The 20,603-nt window shown below is 45.8% G+C and overlaps 2 protein-coding genes across 2 annotated transcripts in view; both read right to left on the reverse strand.

The window, feature by feature from the left end:
* The window catches only part of LOC309564439 (uncharacterized protein), an 81,848-nt gene that overhangs the window by 36,695 nt on the left and 24,550 nt on the right, over window positions 1-20,603 (reverse strand). The gene's annotated exons all lie outside the window — the stretch shown is intronic.
* On the reverse strand, window positions 9,239-20,585 carry LOC309563917 (uncharacterized protein; the record flags this gene model as incomplete). The annotated part of the gene is made up of 3 exons (XM_082268549.1): window positions 18,953-20,585; window positions 11,849-12,076; window positions 9,239-11,224 (listed from the first exon to the last, which is right to left on the reverse strand). Exons 1-3 carry the CDS (start codon window positions 20,564-20,566, stop codon window positions 9,239-9,241), a joined length of 3,828 nt encoding a protein of 1,275 aa, XP_082124675.1. The 5' UTR covers window positions 20,567-20,585.

Consider the following 20,603-nt stretch of genomic DNA (forward strand, 5'->3'; position numbering starts at 1 on the left):
TAGGCTGTACTAATGGGCACTGATAAGGCTGCACTGATGACGTGGCACTTATACCCACTGATGAAGCAGAACTGCTATGCTGCACTAATGGTCACTGATAAGGCTGCACTGATGGGGAAACACTGCTGGCCACTGATAAGCTGCACTGATAGGCTGCACTAATGGGCACTGATAGACTACAATAATGGGCACTGATAAGGCTGCACTGATTAGACGAGACTGATTGGCACTGATAAGCTGTACTGATTGGCTGCACTAATGGGCACTGATAAGCTGCACTGATGAGGCTGCACAGATATGATGCACTAATGGGCACTGATAGGCTGCAATAATGGGCACTGATCAGGCTGCACTGATGGCTCTGATTAAATGACACTGATTGGCACTGATAAGCTGCAATAATGGGCACTGATGAGGCTGCACTGATGGGCACTAATAGGCTGCACTGATGGGCACTAGTGAGGTTGCACTGATGGGTACTGATATGCTTTGTGTTAATATTGTTAAAATTGTTGTTGATAATAATTATTTTTGTAACTTAATGCTGCATAAAACATTGAACGGTGTAATTTCATGAGATAATCTATGAGGGCATGTTTAGGGGCGAAATTAAGGGCGGGGCAGGGTAGGGTGGGGCAACTGGTGGTTAGTAACTCTTAAAGCCTGGCTAGTAGCTCAGGACTTGAAATTTTGAGTTCTGCTCTAGAATACAATGGCGGTAGTTGCAGTTTTTATGTTGCACGACTGTCAATATTTTGTCATTGCCCCCCCCCCCCCTCCCCAATCAGTGCAATCCACCTCCAACAAATTCACGGACCTCAGATACATTGTGGCTCAATGCCAGGAGAAGTCCTTCCTCCCTGGCTCCTCCTGTTGTGTCACGAGACACATCATAGCCAAGGTGGAGCCTAGAGGATGCTTCCCTTGGCTCTGACATATTATTGGGACAGGCAGCTGATGGGGAGGGGAGTACAAGAGTGGATGATTTTGGTATCGAGGACTCAGCGCACCCCTGTGAGGATCATTAGTGAAGCCAGGTGCTGGATCTTGTTCCGGCAGTGAGCTCAGATCCGCGGGATGTCAAGTTTTTGTTGAAATCTCAGGACAGTCCCGTGGAATCCGGGATGGTTGGGAGGTAGGGCATCACCACCCTGTGCTATATATCAATACTGCAGCTTACATTATATTTCAGCATTTTGCCAGCTGCCTCGTGGTCCATTCTTCTGTTAGGTGAAATTGATGATTTCCCACACAAGTTATTCTTCACATTGAAGTCAGGCAGTGAAAAATACAATAAAAACAACAATTTGATAGAGTTTTAATGATCATAATTGTGAAAATTATAGAATGAAAAACAAACTGAACAGTGGAATACAAAATATGAGGCTAAATTCACAAAGCTTTAGCACAAGTAGAAGGATCGTTTTAAGCCATGAGGCTGCAATTCTCAAATCCCATTGGACTTTTTAAATATTTTTTTTACATTATTATTAGCAAAGTAACAATTCAAGACCTGACAAGCACTTCCACTAATAACAGCGCCTACTAGTGTCAGGACCAGGATCTGAACCCGCAATCTCTGCTGCGTCCGGCAGTGGCTCTTCTTGCTGAGCCACCTGAGATGCTAAACAGCTCCTTCTCTGATCTCCTAAGACAATCTTGCTTTGGCTCATGTGTCTGGTGAACCTTGAACTCTTTTCTCCTCCCATGAACTTGCTGACTCAAGCCATGTATCTTCACTTCCTGTTTGCCAGATTATTTTGCTCTCTCCAGCTGATAACTTCCTCCTTTGTGTATCTGTAGCTGTCCTTGTGTAGTAAACACTCATTACTAACCTTTGGCTTCTTACTCAAGTAGGCATCTGCTTGATCCCAACCTGCAACCACTCGGTACTAACCTTTTACTTGTCCCTCAACTACACTTCTGCTTGATCCCAACTTGCGACCACTCATTACCAACCTGTGGCTTATTCCTCGACTACGCTCCTGCTTGATTCCAACCTGTGACCACTTGTTACCAACCTTTGGCTTTTTCCTCGACTACGCTTCTGCTTGATCCCAACCTGCGACCACTCGTTACCGAAGTTTGGCTCATTCCTCAACTATGTTTCTGCTCGATCCCAACCTGCAACCACTTCTTACTGACTTTTGGCTTGTTCCTCGAACACGCTTCCGCTTGATCTCAACCTGCATCCACTCACTACCAACCTTTGGCTTGGCCCTCAACTATGCGTCTGCTTGATTTCAACCTGCAACCACTCGGTACTAATCTTTTACTTGTCCCTCAACTACGATTTTGCTTGATTCCCAACCTGCGACCACTTGTTACCAATCTTTGGCTTGGCCTCAACTACACCTCTGCTTGATCCCAACCTGCAACCCCTTGTTCCTGAGCTTTGGCTTTTTCCTCGACCACCCTTCTGCTTGATCCCAACCTTCTACCACTCGTTACTGACCTTTGGCTCATTCCTCAACTACGCTTCTGCTTAATCCCAACTTGCAACCACTTCTTACTGACTTTAGGCTTGTTTCTTGAATACGCCTCCGCTTGATCCCAACCTGCAACCACTCACTTCCAACCTTTGGACTGGCACTCAACTACACTTCTGCTTGATCCCAACCTGCAACCACTCGTTACCAGCCTTTGGCTTTTTCCTCGACTACGCTTCTGCTTGATTCCAACCTGCAACCACTTGTTACCGACGTTTGGATTTTTCCTCGACTGCGCTTCTGCTTGATCCCAACCTGGAACCACTCGTTAGGGACCTTTGGCTCGTTCCTTGACTATGCTTCTGCTCGATCCCAACCTGCAACCATGTCTTACAGACTTTTGGTTTGTTCCTCGAACTCACTTCCACTTGATCCCAACCTGCGACCACTCGTTACCAACCTTTGGCTTGTTCCTCGACCCAGTTTCTGCTTGATCCCAACCTTGGACCGCTCATTCCTCGACTACGCTTCTGCTCGATCCCAACCTGCAACCACTTCTTACTGACTTTTGGCTTGTTCTTTGAACATGTCCCGATTGATCCCAACTTGCAACCACTCACTTACAACCTTTGGCTTGGCCCTCAACTACACTTCTGCTTGATCACAGCCTGCAATCACTTGTTACCAACCTTTGGCTTGTTCCTTGACTACGCTTCTGCTTGATTCCAACCTGCAACCACTTGTTACCGACGTTTGGATTTTTCCTCGACTGCGCTTCTGCTTGATCCCAACCTGGAACCACTCGTTAGGGACCTTTGGCTCGTTCCTTGACTATGCTTCTGCTCGATCCCAACCTGCAACCATGTCTTACAGACTTTTGGTTTGTTCCTCGAACTCACTTCCACTTGATCCCAACCTGCGACCACTCGTTACCAACCTTTGGCTTGTTCCTCGACCCAGTTTCTGCTTGATCCCAACCTTGGACCGCTCATTCCTCGACTACGCTTCTGCTCGATCCCAACCTGCAACCACTTCTTACTGACTTTTGGCTTGTTCTTTGAACATGTCCCGATTGATCCCAACTTGCAACCACTCACTTACAACCTTTGGCTTGGCCCTCAACTACACTTCTGCTTGATCACAGCCTGCAATCACTTGTTACCAACCTTTGGCTTGTTCCTTGACTACGCTTCTGCTTGATTCCAACCTGCAACCACTCACTTCCAACCTTTGCCTTGGCCCTCAACTACGCTTCTGCTTGATCTCAACCTGCGATCACGCGTTACCAACCTTTGGCTTGATCCTCAACTATGCTTCTGCTTGATCTCAACCTCTGACAACTCGTTACTGACCTTTGGCTTGATTACTAAAAATGCTTCTGCTTGATCCCAACCTGTTCTATCTGCTTCTAAACCGCGGCTTGCTTACCTCCAAGTGGGGCGATCCTGAGGACCAAGAGCTGGTACTAAGCAAAACCCATCTCTGCCATCAGGAGCTCTGGTGATTACCAGTTTTTCACTTACTTCTCAAGTTACTTAGAGAATAAACAGCTTTGGCCAATCCCCAACCCCCCCCTTTCTTCCAGGAAATCTGAGGGGGCTACAAGTGTTCCCTACTAGGCTTATATCATTGAGCTTCTGGGCCTGCTGCATACCAGCACAGCATGAACCCTGCATGCCGTATTCTAATGTAATGTATAACGGGGCAAAAAAAACTATAGTAGGCCCATCCCACCATTTCGGGTCTCCAAAAAAGAGAAGAAACCAACAGAAAACTCCATTATATAAACACACTTTTTCATCCTGCAGGTGTTCTATTGACTGAACAGTTCCACACATTAAAAGCCATCGTACATTTCTCAAAAAGCCAACAGGCGTCTTCTCTCTGATTAGACTTATGTGATCTGTAAAACATTTCCTGCACTCTAAATAGAAAAAGGGGCCGCTAACTCGTATGAACTCTCTGGTGTTTACAAAGGTTTCCTCGGTCAGAAAAGCATTTTGATAGAGTTTTAATGTTCATAGATGTGAAAACGATAGAATGAAAAACAAACTGAACATTGGAACACAAAATATGAGGCTCAATTCACAAAGCTTTAACACAAGTAGAAGGGTCTTTATTTTAGCGATTAGGCTGCAATTTTCAAATCCCATTGGACTTTTTTAATAATATATATTTTTACATTATTACTAGCAAAGTACCAATTAAAGACCTTACAAGCATTTCCACTAAGAACAGCCCCCACCAATGTCAGAACCAGCATCTGAACCCATGACCTCTGCTGCGTCTGGCAGTGGCTCTTCTTGTTTAGCCACTTGAAATGGTGGACAGCTTCTTCTCTGATCTTTTAAGACAATCTTGCTTTGGCTCTTTTGTCTGGTGAATGTTAAACTCTTTGCGTCTCCCATGAACTTCCTGATTCAAGCCATGTCTCTGCACTTCCTGTTTGCCAGATTATTATGCTCTCTCCAGCCGATATCGTGCTTCTTTGCTTACCTGCAGCTGTCCTTATCTCCACTGCCACTAAATACCGACCTCTAGCTTGTCCCTTCACAATCGCTTCTGCTTAATCCCAACCTGCAACCACTCGTTACTAACCTTTGGGGTGTTCCTCAACTACCATTCTGCTTGATCCCAACCTGTAACCACTCATTACTAACCTTTGGCTTGTTCCTCAACTATGGTTCTGCTTGATCTTAACCTGCAACCACTCTTTACTGCTTTGGCTTGTTCCTGAAATACGCTTTTGTTTGATCCCAACTTGCAACAACTCGTTAGCAACCTTTGGCTGGTTCCTCAACTATTATTCTGCTTGATCCCAACCTGCAACAACTCCTTGCAGAACTTTGGCTTGTTCCTTGATTACACTTCTGCTGGATCCCAACCTGCAATCACTCATTACCGACCATTGGCTTGTCCCTCAACTATGTTTCTGCTTGATACCAACCTGCAACCACTTGTTACCGCCCTTTGGCTTGTTCCTTGACTACGCTTTCGCTTGATCCCAACCTGCAACCACTCATTACCGACCATTGGCTTGTTTACTGACTACATTTCTGCTTGACCCTTACCTGCTATATTTGCTACTAGACTCCAGCTTCCTCACCTCCTGGTGGGGCAACCTGAGGACTGCAACTTGGTACTAACACTAAAAACCATCAGGACCTCCAATGAATACCAGTTAGTGCTTAGATGCCACATCTTGGATGAGCCCTTGTCATCCGCCAGAGTGACCTGCTTGTATACATATCCAGCTGGCCAGTGGGAGCCTCTCTACTGCTATAGCTACTGGCCTCCGAGCCTGACCCCGACAGTGACAACTGGGCATGTGTGGTACCTACACCATCTTCTTCTCTCTGAAGTCCTCCACATTTACCACCATCATTGTAATGGAAAAATCATCCGTACATTTTGTCCCTGCATTTTCTTCAAATGTTTCTTATTGAACTTTGCATTTTAATTTTCCACCTAAAGTATTTCAAATACACATGACTCCGCCCACTTGCAGCATTCATACATGTACAGGATAATTTGATAGTTTCAGACATTTATTATGTATGTGAGGCTAGAACTATGGGGGGGGGGGGGGGGGGTAGGCAGGATCCATATATACATTTTCTGCATATTACAGATAACAGACCGACCACGTTCCAGTTATTGTTCCTGTATTTGGTTGCCTATGTATTGTTCACATTCCTTTCCACCTGTTGAGCTAATGGTGTGCAGTGTCTCTCGTCCCCTCATACCAGATCAGTACTGTTCTATATCAGAACTGTACTACTATAATTAATCTCTATGAACATATAAACCACAATGGATATAAAAAGTCTACACACTCCTGTTAAAATGTCAGGTTTCTGTTATGTAAAAAAAAAGGGCGTGAGAGAGAAGGGGGGAGGGGGGTTGAAAGAAATGAGAGTAAGGAAGTGAGAGAGAGGAGAGGCGAGAGAGAGAGAAAGAAAGAGGGGTGGAAGGGGGTGAGAGAGTGAAAAAGTGGGTGAAGGTGACAGAGAGGGGGTGTGAGAGAGGGGGTGAAGGTGTGGGGGGGGGGGGTGAAAGAGATGAAAGTAAGGGGGGTGAGAGAGAGTAGAGTGAGGGAGGGTGAGAGAGAAAGAAAGAGTGGTGGAGAGGGGGGAGTGAGAGAGACAGATGGAGTGAGAAAGAGACATGAGAAAGTGGGTGACGGTGTGAGAGAGGTGGGTGAGGGTGTAAGAGATGGGGGGAGGTGAAAAAGATGAGAGTAAAGGGGGTGAGAGAAAGGAGAGTGAGGGATGGGGAGAGAGGAGGGGTGAGAGAGAAAGAAAACGGGTGGAGGAGGGTGAGAGAGAGAGGGGGTTGTGAGACATGGGGGGTGAAAGAGATGAGAGTAAGGGGGTGAGAGAGGAGGGGTGAGAGAGAAAGAAAGTGGGTGGGGGGGAGAGAGAGAGAGGGGGTGAAGGAGATGAAAGTAAGGGGGATGAGAGAGAGGGAGGGTGAGAGAAAAGGGGTGAGAGAGAGAGAAAGAGGATGGAGGGGGGGGGTGAGAGAGACAGGGGTAACAAAGTGGGTGAAGGTGAGAGGGGGTTGAGGGTGTGGGAGAGAGAGGGGGGTGAAAGAGAGGAGAGTGAGGGAGGTGAGAGAGAAAGAAAGAGGGGTGGAGGGGGGGTGAGAGGTGAGAAAGAGGGTGAAGGTGAGAGAGAGGGGTTGAAGGTGAGAGAGAGAGGAGAGTGAGAGAGAGGGGTGAGGGTGTGAGAGAGAGGGGGGGTGAAAGAGATGAGAGTATGGGGGGGGGATGAGAGAGAGGAGAGTGAGGGTGAGAGAGGAGGGATGAGAGAAAAGGAAAGAGGGGTGGAAGGGGGGGGTGAGAGAGAGAGCGAGAGTGAGAAAGTGGGTGAAGGTGAGAGAGAGGGGGTGATTATATGAGAGATGGGGGGGTAAAAGAAATCAGAGTAAGAGAGAGAAGAGTGAGGGAGGGTGAGCGAGGTGGGGTGAAAGAAAGAGGGGCGGCGGTGAGGGGTGAGAGAGAGGGGGGTGAAAGAGATGAGAGTAATAGGGGTGAGAGAGAGGAGAGTGAGGGAGGGTGAAAGAGGAAGAAAGAGGGGTGGAGGGGGGGGGGGGTGAGAGAGAGGTGAGAAAGAGGGTGAAGGTGAGAGGGAGGGTGAGAGAGAGGGGTTGAAGGTGAAAGGAGGGTGAGAGAGAGGGGGTGAGGGTGTGAGAGAGAGGGGGGTGAAAGAGATGAGAGTAAGGGGGGGGGGGTGAGAGAGAAGAGAGTGAGGGTGAGAGAGGAACGATGAGAGAGAAAGAAAGAGGGGTGGAGGGGGGGTGAGAGAGAGAGGGTGAGAAAGTGGGTGAAGGTGAGAGAGAGAGAGGATGAGGATGTGAGAGAGTCGGGGGGGGGTAAAAGAAACAAGAGTAAGGAGGGTGAGAGAGAGGAGAGTGAGGGTGGGTGAAAGAAAGAGGGGTGGAGGGGGCGTGAGAGAGAGAGGTAAGAAAGAGGGTGAAGGTGAGAGAGAGGGTGAGAGAGAGGGGTTGAAGGTGAAGAGGAGGGTGAGAGAGAGGGGGTGAAGGTGTGAGAGAGAGGGGGGTGAAAGAGATGAGATTAAGGGGAGAGAGAGGAGAGTGAGGGTGAGAGAGGAGGGATGAGAGAGAAAGAAAGAGGGGTGGAGGGGGGGCAAGAGAGAGAGAGAGGGTGAGAAAGTGGGTGAGGGTGAGAGAGAGGGGGTGAGGATGTGAGAGAGAGGGGTGAGAGAAAGAGGGCGAAGATGTGAGAGAGGGGGGGGGGGTAAAAGAAATGAGAGTAAGGGGGTGAGAGAGAGGAGAGTGAGGGAGGGTGAGAGAGGACGGGTGAAAGAAAGAGGGGTGGAGGGGAGGGGTGAGAAAGAGGGGGGTGAAAGAGATGAAGGTAAGGGGGGTGAGAGAGAAAGAAAGAGGGGTGGTGAGAGAGAAGCACTGGGAACTGCTTACTGGATCGGCACCATACAGTGCTCCTGCCCCCAGCTCACAGGCACCCCGCCCCACTTCCTGGCTGGTGAGGGAGGACAGGAGATGATGCAGCGGATCCAGTGCTGCTGGTAAAATATAGGTGATTACATTACGGTGTGTAGTGCATGACAGGGTACAGACACAGCGGGTCCCCTTTCCATCGGAGTCATGTTCCCCACACACTTCTGTACACTGGCACCCAGGGTGATTAGGGTGTGCCCAGGCACGCCCCCTGCACACACCTATGAAACTACACCCCTAAAAAAAACACAAATCTTTTCACTTACTTCTCTATCTACTTTGATGTGATCGAACCGCTTGGGCCAATCTTCAACCCCCCCCCCTTCCTTCCAGAAAATCTGAGAGGCTACAAGTGTTCCCTGGTGGGCTTATATCATTGAGTTCCTGGTCTCCATATCAGCTTAGTTTATTACGAGGGGCCACCACCACCCTGCATTTTTTAATGTATAGCATGCAAAATGGAAGAAAAAATGAATGAGGATACGGCAATGTGTGTGAGTGTGCGGGGGGGGGGGGGGCTACTATAGGAGACTCATCCCACCATTTGGAGTCTCCAAGAAACAGAAGAACCCAACAGAAGTCTCAGCCCCGCTGATTATATCGCAGTTCTAGGAGGCTCATCCCACCATTTGGAGTCTCCAAGAAACAGAAGAAGCCAACATAAGACTCAGCTCCACCTACATGAAACATGACTTTTGCCAGGATGAACCCCATTATATAATCATTTTTTATCCTCCAGGGGTTCTATGGACTAAACAGTTCAACCCCGAAAAAAGCCATTGCATATTTGTCAAACGCGTCAGCAGATGTCTTCTCTCCGATTAGACTTATGTGTCTGAAGTCTGAAAGTTGTTCGGAATCTCTGAGCGGTGTCTTGTCATGTGTGCAAGAAGGGAGTGCTTTTGAATGAAGCCTTTCCCGCACTCTGTACATAAATAGGGACGCTCACTCGAGTGACGTCTCTGATGATTAACGAGGGTTTTTTTCATGGTAAAACACTTTCCGCACTCTGAACACGAGAAAGGACGATCCCCCGAGTGAATTTTCTGATGAGAAACAAGGCTTTCTTTGGTAGCAAAACATTTCCCACACTCTGAACACGAATAAGGACGCTCGCCCGAGTGAATTCTCTGGTGTCTAACAAGGGCCCCTTTTTTGGTGAAACACTTTCCGCACGCCGGACATGAATAAGGGCGTTCGCCTGAGTGAATTCTCTGGTGATGAACGAGATTTTCTTTCGTGGTCAAACGTTTCCCGCACTCTGGACAGGAATAAGGACGCTCACCTGAGTGAACTCTCTGGTGATTAATAAGATTGTCTTTCGAGGTCAAACATTTTCCACACTCTAAACATGAAAAAGGATGCTCACCTGAGTGTTTTGTCTGGTGCAAGAGAAGCTGTTTTTTCTGGAAAAAACATTTTCCACACTCCGAACATGAATAGGGACGCTCACCAGTGTGCTTTCTTTGGTGTTTATGAAGGTTTCCCTGGTCAGAAAAACATTTCCCGCACTCTAAACACGCAAAGGGACGCTCGCCCGTATGAATTCTCTGGTGTTTACGAAGGTTTCCTTGGTCAGAAAAGCATTTTCCGCACTCTGAACAGGAATAGGGCCGCTCCCCTGTGTGACGTCTCTGGTGTGTAAGAAGAGATCCTTTCTTAGAAAAACGTTTCCCGCAATCCGAACACGTATAGGGACGCTCACCAGTGTGGCTTCTTTGGTGTTTCAGAAGGTATCCTTTGTCAGGAAAACATTTCCCGCACTCTAAACAGGAAAAAGGACGCTCCCCCGTATGAATTCTCTGATGTGTAAGAAGGGATCCTTTACCGAAAAAACATTTCCCGCACTCTAAACAGGAAAAGCGACGCTCACCCGTATGAAACCTCTGGTGTGCAAGAAGGGTCCCTTTCCTGGGAAAACATTTCCCGCATTCCGGACATGAGTAGGGACGCTCACCAGTGTGAGTTCTTTGGTGTTTAATAAGGCATCCTTTTTGACGAAAACGTTTACCGCACTCTGAACAGCTAAAGGGACGCTCACCGGTGTGAGTTCTCTGATGCGAAACAAGGTTTTTTTTCCCAGGGAAACATTTTCCGCACTCTGAACAGCAAAAGGGACGCTCCCCCGTGTGAACTCTCTGGTGTAGAACAAGGCTTTCTTTCTTGGAATAACATTTTCCGCACTCCGAACACGAATGAGGACGCTCACCCTTGTGAGTTTTCAGGTGTCCTAGAAGTCCTCTTCTCTTAGCGAATGTTTTCCCACACAACAAACATGACAAGGAGCTCCCTCCAGTGTGAGCTCCCTCATGGCTTGAAGAGGGTTTCTGAGAATTGGATGGATCTGTTGATCTGTCAACACCGTGAGAACTTAGATGGTCATCTGAGGTCGTGGTATGGGATTTATCAGAAGATTCCTCAGGATTAGAAGGATCCATTGATCTGAAATGGACATCTGAAGCCATAGTATGGAATTTATCAGAGGATTCCTCAGGATTAGAAGGATCCATCCATCTGAGATGGACATCTGAAGTCATAGTATGGGATTTATGGGAAGATTCCTCAGGATTAGAAGGATCCATTGATCTTAGATGGACATCTGAAGTCATAGTATGGCATTTATGAGAAGATTCCTCAGGATTAGAAGGATCCATTGATGTTGCCAACTGGTAAAATGTAACATCTAGAGACGATTCCTCCTCTTTAATTATCACCTTAATGAGATCATCCTTTATACATTGCTGATCACCTGTCACATACGTCTCTTCTTCTTCCTTCTTCACCTCAACTTTTATATCAATCAGTTCTTCACCCTAAAGCCGAAAAATGAGAACAAGGAACATCCTCAAAACAGGAGCACCAATACCCGGAGACCTCAGAGATGAGTATCTCATACAGTTTAGAATTATTTTTAAGTCGTAGATGTTCTATCTCCACCTACCTGATGAGGGTGGGGGATGGTGTGACCTTCCTGTGTGGAATCCCGGGAATACAGAGGACGGGGACATCTCTCTCGTGGGTTTCTGTAGCTGGATGACTCCATCATGGTGTCCTGGTGGAGATCTTTGTGTCCTTTTGGAAACTCTGACTCCGCCATCACCCCATCCTCATCATCCTCCTCTTTTATCTCTTCTTTAACGACCACTTTAGAATCTCTCAGGTTTCCACTCTGAATATATAATAAAAATGACATCAATGGTAACAATGCAGATAATGTACAGATCCTAATGATACTATCAGTGATTGTTCCTCATCTACCTGATGATGGTGAGGGATGGAATATATTTTCATACAGTCAGATCAATTTTACGATCTCGACATCCATCTTCACCTACCTGATAATGGTGAGGGATGGTGTGACCTTCCTGTGTGGAATCCCGGGAATACGGAGGACGGGGACATCTCTCTGGTGGGTTTCCATTACTGGATCCATCTACCTGATGATGGTGAGGGACGGTGTGACCTTCCTGTGTGGAATCCCGGGAATACGAAGGACGGGGACATCTCTCTGGTGGGTTCCTGTAGCTGGATGACTCCTCCATGGTGTCCTGGTACAGATCTTTATGTCCTTTTGGAAACTCTGACTCTTCCATCACCTCATCCTCATCATCCTCCTCTTTTATCTCTTCTTTAACCCCAACTGTAGAATCTTTCAGGTTTCCACTCTGAATATATAATAAAAATATCAGAAAATGTAACAATGCAGATATCGTACAGATCCTCCATTGTGATTTCAACCTTTATTGTACCTTTATTTTACTCATGGGGCATTTGCTCAAGATGCGTGACTTACAGTATCTCACAAAAGTAAGTACACCCCTCACATTTTTGTAAATATTTTATTCTATCTCTTCATTTTCCCTCCCCAGTGTCATGACACTCGTTAGTGTTACAAGGTCTCAGGTGTGAATGGGGAGCAGGTGTGTTAACTTTGGTGTTATCGCTCTCACTCTCTCATACTGGTCAATGGAAGTTCAACATGGCACCTCATGGCTAAGAACTCTCTGAGGATCTGAAAAAAAAGAGTTGTTGCTCTACATAAGGGTTCTCCATCGCTGCCTTAGTGTTCCCTTACTCTCTAAGGAGAATGGCCCTCTCCACTTGTTCTGTTTATGGTAATCATTGAAACGAAATCCCAAAAAGTCAGTACACCCTGAACTGAACTCTCTCTGGATTTGGTTCTTCAGCAGAGAACTTCACAGAAAGCTTTGTTCTATTATTAATTAGTTTGTTAGCCAGTCTCGACAGAGATACAATGAGAACGGTTGAATATGCAAAGAGTCTTGTTTTCCTGTGCTAGTCAAAAATATATATTTTTTTTCTTAGTTTAAAACTGGTTGGTGTTTTGCGTCTGCTAAAGCCTTGCAAACAGAGGAAGATGTGTGATTGTCTTTTCCATCAACAATGTTCCTCTCTGAATCAGTTCCAGTTTAAGGAAGATTCCTCTTTATTCGGATTGTCCTTGATTGAGCCTTTCTATCTACCTCTTTGGAAATCAACCCTGGGAGCATGGGCCTGAGTCGAAATTGCGACTCCTATAATTACGCCCCTGATAAATAGAATTTATCTTTGTCAGTTATGGAACTGGTTGGGCTTTAGGTCTGTTTGATTGTCTTCTCTTTCAACAATGTTTCTATGTCTGAATTGATTCCAGTTTAGAGATTAATTTGTCTTTGTTCAGGTGTTCAGTACAAATCTAACCCATTGTCCACTGGAGGGGAAATGTCCTTATATGCACTTAAGCCTTTCTATGGGTCTTTCGAAAACAACACTTCAAGGACCTTTAGTCTGGAGACTTGTGGACACCTGGGATTTTGGGTTTATGTGAGGTTGAGCACATATTCATCTCATTCATTGTGATGTCATATTAGAAAAACCCTGACCTACCTCATGATGGTGAGGGATGGTGTGATCTTCCTGTGTGGAATCTCGGGAATACAGAGGACGGGGACATCTCTCTGGTGGTTTCCCATTACTGGATCCATCTGTAGGAAACACACACACTGACTGAATACATTGTTTCTATGTGTTTATCAGATGATGGGGGATCTAGGTGGATCCTCCGTACTGCTCTCTCCTTTACAATAAAGTCTCCTCTTACCCGGTGATGTGAGGGACGGCTGATTGTCCATCATGACGTCCTTGTAGAGATCCTTGTGTCCTTCTAAAGAGGGATCATGGGATTGTCAACTGTTTTTTCAACTTCCCAGATTTCCTCTTCTCCTCCCATTTATGCTGTGCAAAATGATATCATCACTAAGTACATTTCCCGAATCCTCTTCACGTCTCCAGTCAGGATGGTCTTACCTTCACAGAGATGATTTGTTTGCGATTAGTTACATCATTTGATCTCTCCGGTCAGGTCTATGTTTTATTAATAGAGATAAGAGTGATGTCATGTGACCTCCCAGAATCCTCCTCACCTCTCCGGTCAGGTCTGTTTTATTAATAGAGATAAGAGGGATGTCATGTGACATTCCCCAAACTCTCCATAGAGGGATTACTCTGATGCAGTTGGTTAGCTTGAACATGTATTGCAAGAAATCCAAAATATAGAAATAGAATGGTTCTATATTTAGGATGTATCCGGTCTATAAACCAGAGGCTCTGGATGGACAGTTGGATAAATGTTTCTATATTTAGGATGTATCTGGTCTATAAACCAGAGGCTCTGGATGGACAGTTGGATAAATGTTTCTATATTTAGGATGCATCGGGACACATATTATAAAATAACTCCAATATACAGGATGTGATATGTGTGTAGTAGTGGATGTTGGAGATAAAAGACGTCACAGTGACTATGGAGGAAGAGGACGGAACATAACGGGGGGGGGGGGGGTTACTGGGTGTAAATAGAAAATAATATCTTATTACCTCATTTATGTAATCCAGTGATGTCTACTATTTACCTCGTCCTTCTCTCTCACTGAAGTTCCTATCTTTACCTTATAGAACGCCTTCTCTTTGGTCATTTCCTGTTCCCACGTTACTTTACATCCTTCCTGTTCTTTCTTTACATCACTTCCTGCTTGAGCGGTCCACTCAATCTTAGTGATGTCACCATCTTGTGGTGATTTTAATGACTGCATCTTACGTTACGCTTTTATATTTTGCCCTCTGACCCGTAGCTCATTCTTCGGTTATATTTCATACATTATGACACACGTACATTATACTTCAGATATAACTGAATTAATAATAAATTATTTTTTGTCTTATGCCCACTGCAGGCTCCTGATGTTTTGTTATTCTAGATAATTTTTTTGTTATTTTGTGCACACATTTTGAAAATTGCAGTTTGGTCTGGAATTATATTTTTTTCCCCCCAGATTATGATATCTTATCATTAAATTATAATGAAAAGCAATAATTTGATCTTTTGGAATGCTTTGATCCACAACACCATGGACCTTTCATATGGTGTACAGTATCTCCTCCTCATTTGTTGGGAACATGACGTTATATTGAGGAATGGAGATGGACCCTTCATATGGTGTACAGTATCTCCTCCTCATTTGTTGGGAACATGACGTTATATTGAGGAATGGAGATGGACCTTTCATATAGCACACAGTATCTTCTCCTCATTTGTTAGGAACATGACATTATATTGAGGAATGGAGATGGACCCTTCATATGGTGTACAGTATCTCCTCCTCATTTGTTGGGAACATGACGTTATATTGAGGAATGGAGATGGACCTTTCATATGGTGTACAGTATCTCCTCCTCATTTGTTGGGAACATGACGTTATATTGAGGAATGGAGATGGACCTTTCATACGGTGTACAGTATCTCCACCTCATTTGTTGGGAACATGACGTTATATTGAGGAATGGAGATGGACCTTTCATATGGTGTACGGAAACAGCTCAGCAGGCATCTCACAGTTGGTGGGGGGGGGGGGGGTTTGTTGATGAAAGAATCCACACAGCCATTTGGCTATGCATGTTGGCGCCAGCTGGGCTATTTAACTATGCTTCTGTAAGTGCTGACTGGTCTCTTTCATCTGTGTGTTCCCCTCGTTGCTGACCTGGTTTGCCCCCGACCCGATATTGGATCCTGATATGTTGCTTTATTCCTGACCCCGGCTCTGCATATGATTCGGTACTCCGTTGCCCGCCTGTAGATGACCCTTGCTATTCCTGTGACCACACTTCTACCTCGGATCCTGGCTGTCCTTCCAGCTGGAGTGCTCACTTGGCTTTCCACTGCACCTGCTCTGCACTTTGCTGAGAGCTCTGACAAACCATGCATCCTGAACCTGTAGCACAATTTGAGGGCCCCTTTAAACTTGGCTGGTTTTCTGAGCACAGCTACTGGTACTATTTTGATGGTCCACTTGCTTCCCAGAATTTCCCACTCCAGCTGCAAGTTCTTTTATCAACACCTGCTGGCACTCGTGTTTCTCTTGTCCCTCGGTAACCTCTGCTCCACTCTCAGTGGTACCAGGGCTGGAGATATAAGAGAGGCCAACCTCTTCATATCAGTCTCCTATCAGGTACGTGACACACCCACTGCCATCCTCAAGCGGGTATACATTCTGCCCTGCTATTTAACGTCATCATATTGTGATATATGAATACTGCAATCTACGTCATTTCATCATTTTGCCGACTGCCTCGTGGTTTATTCTTCTATTAGGGTACATCGATGATTACACACACAGATTATACCTCACATCACATCCAGACAATAAAAAATAAAACAAAAAAAAAACTATATGATAAATTTTATTATATATAAAGATGAAACTACAGAATGAAGAACAAACTGAACATTGAAATACAACATACGAGGCTCAAATTACAAAGCTTGAAGAGTAGAAGGATCGGTACTTTAGTCATGTGACTGTAATCTTCATATTCTACTCCACTTTTTTTGTATAAATGTTTACATTATTGTAAAATAGTTACATAGTTTTCAACCATGACCTACCGGGCATGCACAGCACCTATGCTAATCCCCCACCATCTCCCTTTCTCTGCAGTCCTCTACATATACACTATATTACCAAAAGTATTGGGACACCTGCAAATGAACTTTAATGGCATCCCAGTCTTAGTCCGTAGGGTTCAATATTGAGTTGGCCCACCCTTTGCAGCTATAACAGCTTCAACTCTTCTGGGAAGGCTGTCCACAAGGTTTAGGAGTGTGTCTATGGGAATGTTTGACCATTCTTCCAGAAGCGCATTTGTGAGGTCAGGCACTGATGTTAGACAAAGGCCTGGCTCGCAGTCTCCGCTCTAATTCATCCCAAAGGTGTTCTATCGGGTTGAGGTCAGGACTCTGAGAAGGCCAGTCAAGTTCCTCTACCCCAAACTCGCTCATCCATGTCTTTATGGACCTTGCTTGGTGTACTGGTGTGAAGTCATGTTGGAACAGGAAGGGGCCATCCCCAAACTCTTCCCACAAAGTTGGTAGCATGAAATTGTCCAAAATGTCTTGGTATGCTGACACCTCACGAGTTCCCTTTACTGGAACTAAGGAGCCAGGCCCAACCCAACCCCTGAATAACAACCACACACCATAATCTCCCCCCCCCCCCCCACCCACCCACCAAATGATTTGGAACAATGCACAAAGCAAGGTCCATAAAGACATGGATGACCCTGCCTTTACACACACATGAACTTTAATGGCATCCCAGTCTTAGTCCGTAGGGTTCAATTTTGAGTTGGCCGACCCTTTGCAGCTATAACAGCTTCAGCTCTTCTGGGAAGGCCGTACACAAGGTTTAGGAGTGTGTCTATGGGAATGTTTGACCATTGATCCAGAAGCGCATTTGTGAGGTCAGGCACTGATGTTGGAAGAGAAGGCCTGGCTGGCAGTCTCCGCTCTAATTCATCCCAAAGGTGTTCTATCAGGTTCAGGTCAGGACTCTGTGTAGGACAGTCAAGTTCCTCCACCCCAAACTCACTCATCAATGTCTTTATGGACCTTGCTTTTTGCACTTATCCAAATCATTGTTAGACAAGACATTGTTGTGAGGGCAGGAGGCTCAAATATGTTCTATTGGGTTGAGGTCAGGTCAAGTTCCTCCACTCATCCATGTTTTTATGGACCTTGCTTTGTGCACCGGTGCGCAGTCATGTTGGAACAGGAAGGGGCCATCCCCAAACTCTTCCCACAAAGTTGGGAGCATGAAATTGCCCAAAATGTGTTGATATGCTGACGCCTTAAGACTTCTCTTAACAAAGCAAGGTCCATAAAGGCATGGATGAGCGAGTGTGGAGTGGAGTAACATAACTGGCCTGTCTTCATGGACCTTGCTTTGTGCACTGGTCCAAATCATTTGGTGGCAGAGGGATCATGGTGTGGGGTTGTTTTTCAGGGGTTGGCCTTGGCCCCATAGTTCCAGTGAGGGGAAATCATAAGGCGTCATCATACCAAGACCTCAAGGGTTGGGCTTGGCCCCTTAGTTCCAGTGAAGGGAACTCTTAAGGCCTCAGCATACCAAGACATTTTGGACAATTTCATGCTCCTAACTTTGTGGGAGGAGTTTGGGGATGGCCCCTTCCTGTTCCAACATGACTGCACACCAGTGCACAAAGCAAGGTCCATAAAGACATGGATGATCGAGTTTGGGGTGGAGGAACTTGACTGGCCTGCCCTCAACCTGATAGAACACCTTCGGGATGAATTTGAGCGGAGACTGCGAGCCAGGACTTCTCATTCTGACCTCACAAATGCTCTTCTGGAAGAATGGTCAAACATTCCCATAGACACTCCTAAACCTTGTGGACAGCCTTCCCAGAAGAGTTGAAGCTGTTATAGCTCCAAAGGGTGGGCCAACTCAATATTGAACCCTACGGACTAAGACTGGGATGAAATTAAAGTTCATCTGCGTGTAAAGGCTGGCGCCCCAATACTTTGAGTAATATAGTGAACCGCCGTCATTGTGATGGAAAAATGAAGTCACGCACGTCCGTACGTTTTGTACCAACACGTCCTATTGAACTTTTCAGGGCCATTTTCTATATATAGCGCTCCAACTATATACAACTCCGCCCGCCATGTTGCTAAAATACTTATGGGTATACAAACTACACCGAAACCGCAAATGTTTTCACGTAAGCCCCCAGTTTTCTCTGATGCGTTTCTACCTCTTAGGCCATTCCACGACCTTGGAAAATCTGAGTCTCATGGGGCTCATAGTTGTTCCCTGATAGGCCCATATCTCCGAGTTCCTGGTTTTGCTCCCCGGCGTAGCCTATTACAAGGACCCACCACTGTATTTTTATTTTATCGTATGTAAAAACGGAAAATAAAAAAAGGAAGAACGGAGAATACCGCAAAGTTGGGGGAGGGGACTACCACCATTTGGAGTCTCCAAGAAACCAGAAGAAGCCAACAGAAGACTCATCCCTAATAAGCTCCACCTACAAATGTAGCATTTTTTTGCCAGGATGTACCCCATGATGAACCCATTTATTATCCTCCAGGGGTTCTATGGACTGAACTGTCCCACCCCCATCAAAGCCATCTTATATTTGTCAAAACGCGTCAGCAGAGGTCTTCTCTCCGATTAGACTTATGGGATCTGCACAACATTTACCTCACTTTGCAAGCTGTTGGGATCCTCCGAGCTGTGTTTGGCTATGTGTGTAAGAAGTAAATGTTTCTGAGCGAAGCATTTCCCGCACTCTGTACACAAATAGGGACGTTCACTTGAGTGACGCCTCTGGTGATTAACAAGGTTTTTTTTCGTGGTGAAACATTTCCCGCACTCTGAACATGAATAAGGACGCTCGCCTGAGTGAGTCTCCTCGTGCAAAGCGAGCGTTTCTCTGGTGGTTAAACGTTTCCCGCACTCTGAACACGAATAGAGGCGCTCACCCGAGTGAATTCTCTGGTGTCTTACAAGGTGCTCCTTCCGAGTGAAAGATTTTCCGCACTCGGGACACGAATGAGGACGCTCGCCTGAGTGGATTCGCTGGTGGTTAACAAGGTTTTCTTTTGTAGTCAAACATTTCCCGCACTCCGAACACGAAAAAGGGCGTTCGCCTGAGTGAACTCTCTGGTGCTTAATAAGATTTTCTTTCGTTGCCAAATGTTTTCCGCACTCTAAACAACTAAAAGGATACACACCGGAGTGACTTCTCTGGTGTAGAAGAAGCTGTTTCTTCTGGAAAAAGCGTTTTCCGCACTCTGTACATGGAAAGGGGCGCTCACCAGTGTGCTTTCTTTGGTGTTTATGAAGGTTTCCTTGCTCAGAAAAGCATTTTCCGCACTCTGAACAGGAAAAGGGACGCTCGCCCGAATGAATTCTCTGGTGTTTACGAAGGTTTCCTTGGTCGGTAAAACATTTTCCGCACTCTAAACAGGAGAAGGGGCGCTCACCCGTGTGACTTCTCCGGTGTGTGAAAAGGGAAACTTTCTTCGAAAAGCTTTTCCCGCAATCCGGACACGAATAGGGACGCTCGCCAGTGTGACTTCTTTGGTGTTTACGAAGACATCCTTGTTGAGAAAAACATTTCCCGCACTCTGAACAGGAAAAGGGACGCTCACCAGTGTGAATTCTCTGGTGTATAAGAAGCGTTTCTTTCTTGGAAAAACATTTCCCGCACTCTGAACAGGAAAAGGGACGCTCACCGGTGTGAATTCTCTGGTGTATAACAAGGTTTCTTTTGTCAGAATAACTTTTTCCGCACTCCGAACATGAATAAGGACGCTCGTTCTTGTGAATTTTATGGTGTTTAAGAAGTGCTTTTTTCTTAGTGAATGATTTCCCGCACACCTCGCATGACAATGAGTTCTCTCCTGTGTGAGCCGCCTCGTGGCTTGAAGAGGATTTCTGGCGATTGTATGGGTCTGTTGACCTCTCAGCACTGTGAGAACTTAGATGGACATCTGAGGTCATAGTATGGGATTTATCAGAAGATTCCTCGGGATTAGAAGGATCCATTAATTTCAGATGGATATCTGAAGACATAGTACGTAATTTATGAGACGATTCCTCAGAATTAGAAGGATCCATTGATCTCAGATGAACATCTGGAGTCATAATACGTGATTTAGGAGATGATTCCTTGGGATTAGAAGGACCCATTGATCTTAGACGTCCATGTGAAGTCATAGTATGGGATTTATCAGAAGATTTCTCAGGATTAGAAGGACCCTTTGACCTTGGATGGACATTTGAAGTCATAGTATGTGATTTACGAGATGATTCCTCAGGATTAGAA

The sequence above is a fragment of the Pelophylax lessonae genome (assembly GCF_965119305.1).
Source record: "Pelophylax lessonae genome assembly, chromosome: 9".
NCBI classification, from domain to species: Eukaryota; Metazoa; Chordata; class Amphibia; order Anura; family Ranidae; genus Pelophylax; species Pelophylax lessonae.